At 49.1% G+C, this 9135-nt stretch overlaps 1 protein-coding gene across 1 annotated transcript; it reads left to right on the forward strand.

The window, feature by feature from the left end:
* Nucleotides 1-219: 219 nt before the first annotated feature.
* LOC136494566 (nuclear poly(A) polymerase 4-like) lies at nt 220-2065 on the forward strand. Its single transcript, XM_066490717.1, has one exon. It carries the CDS (start codon nt 259-261, stop codon nt 1894-1896), a length of 1638 nt encoding a protein of 545 aa, XP_066346814.1. The 5' UTR covers nt 220-258; the 3' UTR covers nt 1897-2065.
* The last annotated feature ends 7070 nt before the right edge of the window (nt 2066-9135 follow it).

The raw sequence follows: 9135 nt of genomic DNA on the forward strand, positions 1-9135 counted from the left end.
CGTTCACCCCTGAATCCGATTCTGTGGGCCAAATCTGATCGAGACAAAGGGAACTCGTCGATTCCAACAATATTCAGTTCGACCAGAAATCGGGGCGCTTGGGTGGTCGATTCCGACAAGGTTCAGTTCGACCACGATCAGGAATCGGATCAGCGCTTACGGGGAAATACTTCCTATATTAAAAAGGGACGGTACCCTTCGTATACGCTCATTCTTTGTTGCACGATCGCCGGCCCTCGCTCTCTCGCTACGTACGGCATGGCCATGGCTTCCCAGCCGAAGCAGATGTTCGGCGAGCCCATCTCTCTGGTTGGCCCGACGCCCGCCGACCTCGAGGCCACGGCGCAGCTGGAGAAGGTCCTGCGTGAAGCGGGGATGTACGAGAGCCCCGAGGAGTCGGCGGTCTGCGCCGAGGTGCTGCGCGACCTCCAGGGAATCGTGGACCTCTGGGTGAAGCAGCTCACGCTCAAGCATGGGTACCCCGACGCCATGGTCGACGAGGCCACCGCCCTGCTGCTCCCCTTCGGATCCTACTGCCTCGGCGTCCACGGCGGCGGCTCCGACATCGACGTGCTCGTCGTCGGGCCCTCCTTCGTGGACCGCGACCAAGACTTCTTCGGCGTGCTGGCCGGCGCGCTGGCCGAGACGGAGGCGGTGACGGACCTGCAGCCCGTGCCCGGCGCGCACGTCCCCGTCATGAAGCTGAGGTTCCGCGGCGTGCAGGTGGACCTCGTCTACGCCAGCGTCAACCTCCCCGTGGTGCCCCGGGACCTGGATATGAGCGACCGCTCCGTACTCCGCGGCCTGGACCACGTCACCGCCCGCAGCATGAACGGCGTGCGCGTGGCCGACGAGATCCTGCGGCTGGTCCCCGACGCCGCCGCGTTCCGCACGACGCTGCGGTGCGTGAAGCTGTGGGCCAAGGCGCGGGGCGTGTACTCCAACGTGTCCGGCTTCCTCGGCGGCGTGGCGTGGGCCATCCTGGTGGCGCGCGTGTGCCAGCTCTACCCCAACGCCGCGCCCAGCATGCTGGTGTCGCGCTTCTTCAAGGTGCTCGGCCAGTGGAGGTGGCCCACCCCGGTGATGCTCTGCGACATCGAGCACGACGCCGAGCTCGGCCTCCCCGTCTGGGACGGGCGGAGGGATCCGCGCGACCGGACCCACCTCATGCCCGTCATCACGCCGGCGTACCCGTGCATGAACTGCACCTACAACGTCTCGCAGGCCACGAAGCGGATCATCAAGGAGCAGATCCAGGCCGGCCACGTCGCGTGCCAGGAGATCGCCGCCGCCGGCGGTCGCTGCTGGGGCGCGCTGTTCCAGCCGTTCCAGTTCTTCAGGACGCACAAGAGCTATCTGCAGGTGGACGCGACGGTGGCGGGAGGCGAAGAAGAGCTCCGGGAGTGGAAGGGGTGGGTGGAGTCGCGGCTGCGGCAGCTGGTGGCCAAGGTCGAGAGGGACACGTTCGGCGAGCTTCTATGCCATCAGAACCCGCGCGCCTACGACGCCGAGCCACACGGCTTGCGGTGCGCGTCTTCCTTCTTCGTGGGCTTGTCGAAGCCACGGCAGCAGCAGCAGAAGCCGTCCCCGCCGCAAGGGCAGCAGCCGCAGTTTGACCTCCGTGCGACGGCAGACGAATTCCTGCAGGACGTCTACACATACAGGTTCTGGAGGCCCGGCTTGGAGTTGGTCGTCAAGCACGTCCGGCGGAAGGACCTGCCATCGTACGTGATGCAGAAGATTCGTGGTCCGAATATCCATGAGCTTAAGAGGAAGCGCGCCGACGACGATTCTTCACCTTCGTCGCCGCCATTGTGTTCGTCGTCCTCCGCCTCCTCTGGTGACGATGACCCCGTCCGAAGACCGAGCAGCAGGGCAAGGCTGCATCCAACATAGGCAATGTTGTTCGTTCCCAGCTGATACAAGAGCATCAATCCAAGGCAAGGTCGAGGAGTCGAGGCCTTAGTCTCAGGGCGATCGATCGGCGGTCGATATGCAAGCGACTAAGATAGTCTTCAGGGTAACTTCAAGCAGAGACAATGGTCCAACGAGAGTGCGGGCGGCAGAAAGACACGACGATGCATGATTACAATTGATGAGGATTATTAAAGGAAGCGCGATGCTTGGAGTAGGACTGTAGTAGGAATTACTGGTTGTCGCAAGATATTTACTAATGATGTAAAATTCTTGTATTGTCGGGATAAGCCCCCTGAATTGTGTTATTACTTAATAAAGATATTACTAACAATTTTGTCAAATCTTATTAACGATTGTTGTTTTCAATTTATGCATCATTTTTGCAGCGAACTAGAAAGATTTGATTTGATTTGTGAAATCAATGACCAAACTAACCAGCCTTTAAGTTGGACCGGCCTTGTGAGACATTGTAGTATCAAGGCGACACTGGAGACAAAGAGGAAGACGCCGACGGTCCGAGAACACCTTAAAGTGGCAAGATAGAAAGACCATTATGACGGCTAAACTAGATAGCAACTTGCAAGGGGCAAAAAAACTATATTCTAGATCTAAGCAATAGGAGGATCACCACTCCTCTTCGCCGTCAACGAGAATGCCGGAGATGTAGGAGGACAAGGGGGGTGGCGGTGGCTAGGGAACCCTACCTGATCGTGGTGCAAAGACAAGAGGTACCTATAGTAGCTAACTTGGTCCCAATAATAACTCCTTCAACATTGATAACTTTTGTGGATATGAAAACATGACCTATGAAGACAACAAACCCATCAATCAAAATGATGAAGATGATCATGTCGACTTAACGTGTGTTTGATTAAGGAATAAGGTGGAATAGGATAGGATGATCCCTTCCTTTTTATTTGAGAGTTCTTTCCTTTGCTCCTATATGGTGACCATGTCCGCTCGCAACTCCGCTGGACACCGGTGGGCCGCGCCGACACAGGTCGCTCCTACACGGTGCTCGCTCCTGCTCCTTGCTGGCCGGCGGCCGGAGGGCTGAGGCGCTGGCTCGGGAGCTCGGCTGGTCCTCGCGCTCGAGCACCTGGCAGGCGGTGGTGACTGGCACCTTGCGACGGGCGGCGACCGGCCATGATGCATGATGCCTCGATGCAGATCAACTAGGCTTGAGGACTTTGGGTCAACCGATTGGGGATGGCTGCTAGGCTTCAATGGGCCAATGCTAGGCTAAACCAAATTGAGAACAAACAGGCCCAAACACTGGCTACCTTCTTCTATCGGCTATCGCCGCTCGCTCTAGCCATGTCCCGGCCACAGAAGCTCTTGGTCGTCAAGCACTTGGCAGCCGGAGCTAAGGAAGAAGCCAAGAAGAAGGGGTCTAGGGGTCTGAGGTGTCCACGCACGGTAGCTGGGGCGGCCGTCCCACCACGCCCCTAGGGTAGCTCTGCCAGTCTGACCCTGTCTGGTAGCAGATTAAGGTTTGGTTGCAGAAGATATTGTAGGGTTGCCCACCATGACGAGTCTGCCAAGGGTGAGCATGGAGATCACCGACGACATGCTCAAGAGCATGGAGGTCGGCCTAGCCTTCCGGGACTATGTAAGCAATCTCTCTTCTTCACTCCAATTCATATATGCTTCCATGGTCCATGATGGGAGAAACATGACATTGCTGCTGCCTAATAAGTGGTGAAAGTTGCGTGGGAATTAGGAACCTTCTATCATCAGCGACAACAAAATTGATGCAATTGTTAAAAATGGCATGTGAGCATGGAACTTTCTTAACATCCATAAATACTTTATTTCCCCAGGTTAGGACATAATACATCTTTAAGGGTTGAACCAACAGAAAACATAAACCTCACCATGTTTCTCCTGCTCCCAAATAATTAGTGACTTTACCCTCATTTTCCAGTTCCTCTTGATTTTCTCCATTGAAACCTAGCAATATCGTCATAAACCAAAGACTTCTTGGTTCATTACACGTGTCAACGTTATCAAAATCTGATGATGCCAAAATGCCAGCGATGCCAAACTTGGATAAAAGAGTGGTGTGTTTGGACTGCAGTGATACCAAAACTTGCTACATTTGTGATTTTGACATGTGGACTCAATTTTCATTTATTGTTTCTTACTAGAAGTCTAGAATATAGCAAGGGGGACTCCTTTCTTTATGTAAATTTTATAGTTGGGAAAGTGCAAATGGATTGCAAATAGAATTCATGGTTTATGAAATGTGAATATGTGATCCATTGAAGCTAGCTAATGCAAAAGCTCAGCATTTAATGCAACCAATTTGGTGGCACCACTGCACCAGTTCCATGGCCATTTGCGCATCCAAAATCTCATCATGCAAATGATTTTCCATTTGGAGATGAACTGGTGGACAGACATTGGTACTACGCACACCAATTTTGACAACAATCAAAATGCTAGCCATGGTGAGGCTCATAGGGTTCCAAACCAAATAGCCCTCTAGAGTCCTATAGTAGTGCAGCCAAGCAGATGTCTATCGATCCCTGTCCTCTCTTCCTGCTGCTACTCCCTCAGCCTAGTGAAGCGGAGATCCATCCATGCTGACCTTGATTGGCTGGTTCCTTCTGCTGGTGAGCACACCGTCCTTTGCTTGGACGGATTCCGTTTTTCTTAGGGCTGGATTCCCACTTCATGCGAATTTGCTTGCAGCGACTAATCTGAATCCATCCATCCCAAGGTGACACCTGAGGCAAAGAGTGAAAGCATCTAGGTGTAGCACCTGGTTTTAAGAACAAAACCAGATACACACCATATGTGAGCCTAGAAAGTCAAATCTCACATATAGCTATGAATAAGGGTAATATCAATAGACAATGCTCAATATATAACGTACTTAGCATAAAGGATATAACCTTAAACAACAAACAGTGAAAAGACAACTCCGATCTTCGGTGAAGACTCCAATTCCACAGGGACAACTAACTGGTTGATCACAAGCCTAACTTTTTCAAACCCTAGCAATCTGGTACCATCCGAAATTTTTATTCAAATAATTGAAAAATAAAGCAAGCGTAAGTACATGTCGTACTCAACAAATATAACATGGGATTCATGAGGCTCAAAAGGCTGACACTGGTTTAACTGCGATTAGCTTTTAATTGTCAAAATTTTAGCAATTGAGTAGCAAAAAGTTTATCACCAGCCCATTGTCGGTGCGGGACCCACGGGATACCCTGCAAGGAAGGGAGGAGAACTAGCCTAACTAAGATTCTTCCCCTGTAATCTTAGTAGTAGTATTATTCTGTAATCCTACTAGGAACTCTCATTGTAAACCGACTAGGACTCTGGCCTCCTGACTATATAAAGGAGGGCAGGGCTCCTTGGATCGGGAGTTCAGACAACAATTGTACAACACAACACTTTACAATCAATCCAACGCAAAGGCTAACACCGACTGGACGTAGGGCTATTACTCGATCAAAGATCGAGGGTCCGATCCAGGATAAATCGACTGCCTCTTGCGTTAACCGTTGAGTTCCGCATACGCTGAAGTCCGAACATACTACCCCGAGGACCCCTATGACAGGTTATCAGTGGTCAAACATCGATAGCTGACACGCCAGGTAGGGGCTTTCGGCGACTTTGCATCCGAGAGCTCAATGGACCTCGACAGCATGATCTTCTCGATAGGATCAACTTTCATCTTCGGTTCATGGATCTGCGAGGCAGGCGACGATGGCAAGCTCCAAAGTCATCTCCTCGAAGATTCAGATCATCATCAGAACTTTTTCATTTCGACGACAACAACAGATCAGCTTGCCGGAAGATTCGCGCAGCTCATAATGTCCAATCCAACTCAGATTCCGCGACTTCACGCATCTGATTCAAACTCAAGTTCCGCTTCCGAGACAAAGTCTTATCCGAGTTCTTTCAGAAAATCGAGTTCTTTCCTGACAAAGCTCCGGGACATAACGCCAACCTATCAAGAATACTACTCGGAGTACACTCAGAGTACTTCAAAGAAGTCGGGTCCTCTTCTATTCGGACTCCACAACATGGCAACGTCTTATCAGACATGGCCCGAAGGATTCCTCTATCTGGTGCTTAGAATGCCACTGAAGGGAGCCCAGGAAGGTCTCGTTTTAACTATAACATCTCAAGACTGCATCGTTCACTGGCTAGGTACTGTTCCTAAGGATGACAGCACCCAACTAGATGACGATACGACAACAACGACTCTACCCTACCAAGAGGGAGACTCGATCTGTGACCTTGAAACCTCTACTGAAGTTATCAACAGCTCTAACAGTACAGAAATCAATGACGATGACAGAACAACTCACGCCAGAGAAGTATTCATGATTCGCCGTCCTTGATCACCATTGACCCCCCTAGAAGTACCCGACGTAAGATCTTCAGATGAATCCAAATCCAACATATCACCATTTATCTAGGGGCACGATGGTGAGACTGAGAGTCAGAGGCAAGCGAGAGAAAGAAAGAACAAATTGAAACAAGGACGTCAACGCCGTGCTAAGCAGCGAAAGGACACTTGGATCAAATATGAATCAGACCTAGCCGAGTACAATAGAAGAAAATCAGAACGAGAGGTTGAAGAAGGACGGGCAGTGAATACACCCTACGATAAGATCCAAGAAGCACTAGAAGAACTCAAGGCGACTTCATATCCCAATGAAAAATAAGAACAGCTCTAGGACTTTCTCTGATCAACAGTCCTTAGAACGCACGACGGAAGGGCAATATCTCATGAACAGGAAGATCAAAATCAAAGGAAGTCCGCTTTCAAAAGACTTGGACCAAGTGGAAGTCACAATGGAGAGAGTCAAAGAAATCATAGTCAAAACAACCGAGTCGAACAACCAAGAAAGGCCAGAAGCAAAGCACCTACTCAGATAGCCACGCAGAACTACTGTCACCAAGACGACAGTTGGCAAGAAGGGGGCGCAGAATCAGAATATACAGAAGCCAGAACACACGATAGATTCCCCTATTTTGCAAACAGACTTGCTTCAATACGACCACCTCATAAGTTCAAGCCGTCCAACCACTCCAAGTATGATGGCAAGACCGAACTAAAGCAATGGCTCAGGATTTACTCACAATCAATTGAATTGGCCGGAGGAGACGATGACATCAAAACCTTGTTCTTTCCCATGGCCCTAGAAACCATGCCACTTCAATAGTTTGACAAATTGAATCTAGGATCAATCAGAAATTGGGAAGACTTGCAAAGAGATTTCTGTGAAAATTTTATGGGAATTATTACACATCCAATCACCCACACAGAGTTAAAAGGCCTCAAGCAGAAAGGAGGTGAAAGTCTAAGAAATTACTATTGACGATTTGGCAAACTACGAGCTCAAGTACATGACATCACCCAACGAGAAGTAATCGAAGCTTTCTCACACGGAATCATGGCCAAGTGGCAATTTCAAGACTTCTACAAAGAAAACCCAAGAAACAATAAAGAATTCAGATGGATAGTGGAAAAGATGATTACTGCAGAGGAAAAAACAAGAGAAAGATTCCTGGATAGAAATAACAGAGACAACCCGGATAGGCAAAACCCTCGAAACAACAGACATCAGGAGAGAAAGCGTGGTCCAGACAACACAGTAGCAATGGCTGACAAATCAAAGAAATTCACCAAGCCCAGAAGATATGATGACATTGTGAACATACGTTGCCCTTTGCACCCCAATGGAAAACACACCATCAAAAATTGCTACACCTTCAACGAAAGATACACTAGAAAAGATAACAAGGGAAACAATAAAGAAGACAATCAGAAAAAAGAAGGAGACAACCATGAAGACAAGGGATTCCAAAAATCCAGAGGGACAGTGGCAGTAATCTTTGCCGGGGTTCCAGATTCTAGAAGAAAACATCAAGAAAAACTAGCGTTACGAACCATCATGGCAGCAGAACCTGCTACACCAAGATATCTCAATTGGTCAGAGTATCCAATCCAATTTTTAAGAGAAGACCAATGGACCAGCGTAGGAAACGTAGGCCATTACCCATTGGTTCTAGATCCAACTATTGCCAGTATGACTGTCACCAAGGTACTAATCGACGGGGGAGCCGGACTCAACATCATCTTTTCAGAAACGCTAAGAAAGATGGGACTACAACTCGTCGGGATGATTACACCAACAAGTACACCTTTTTATGGAATAGTACCCAGCAAGGCAGCCATGCCACTCGGACAAATTACTCTACCAGTTACTTTTGGAACTCCCTCGAACTACCATACAGAGTTCATCAAGTTTGAGGTTGCGGACTTCGATTCATCATACCATGCAATCCTCGGGCGCCCAGCGCTAGCAAAATTCATGGCAATACCGCATTATCCGTACCTACTGCTCAAGATGCTAGGGCCTAACGGTGTCCTTTCTCTCTGAAGTGATTTAAAGCACGCATTTGACTATGATGTTCAGGCAATCCAAATTGCAGCAAAAGCACAGGCAAACGATGGAAGAAAAGAAATAGCCACTATCGCCGTAGAAATAAGCTAAGAAGAACTAGAGATACCGGCTAAAAGACCAACCATCCTAGCACCACCAAAAGAAGCCAACGTCAAGCAAATCGACCTGAGCACCGGTGATCCCTCAAAAACGGCAACCATCAGTGCACACCTATCGGCAAAATAGGAACTCACGCTCACCAACTTTCTTCAGGACAACAAGGATATCTTTGCTTGGAAGCCGGCCGACATGCCAGGGGTCCCAAGAGAGTTGGCTGAGCACAGAATTGATTTCAATGAAGGCTCCAAGCCTGTGAAACAATGACTACGACGATTCTCTCCCGACAAGAAGGTAACAATTAAAAAGGAAATTATAAAACTAATGGTAGCTGGATTCATCAGAGAAATCCTTCATCTAGATTGGCTAGCAAACCCAGTTCTAGTACAGAAAAAGAATACAAACGAGTGGTGCATGTGTGTCGACTACACAGATCTCAACAAACACTGCCCAAAAGATTCATTTGGGCTACCATGCATTGATCAGATAGTTGATTCAATAGCAGGATCTGCCCTATTATCCTTTCTTGATTGCTATTCCGGATATCACCAGATCGCATTAAAAGAACAGGACCAAAGCAAGACATCTTTCATCACTCCGTTCGGCGCCTACTACTACAAGACCATGTCGTTTGGACTCAAGAATGCTGGAGCCACTTACCAAAGAGCTATCCAAACATGCCTTG

Source organism: Miscanthus floridulus, chromosome 11, assembly GCF_019320115.1.
Source record: "Miscanthus floridulus cultivar M001 chromosome 11, ASM1932011v1, whole genome shotgun sequence".
Taxonomy (NCBI): Eukaryota; Viridiplantae; Streptophyta; class Magnoliopsida; order Poales; family Poaceae; genus Miscanthus; species Miscanthus floridulus.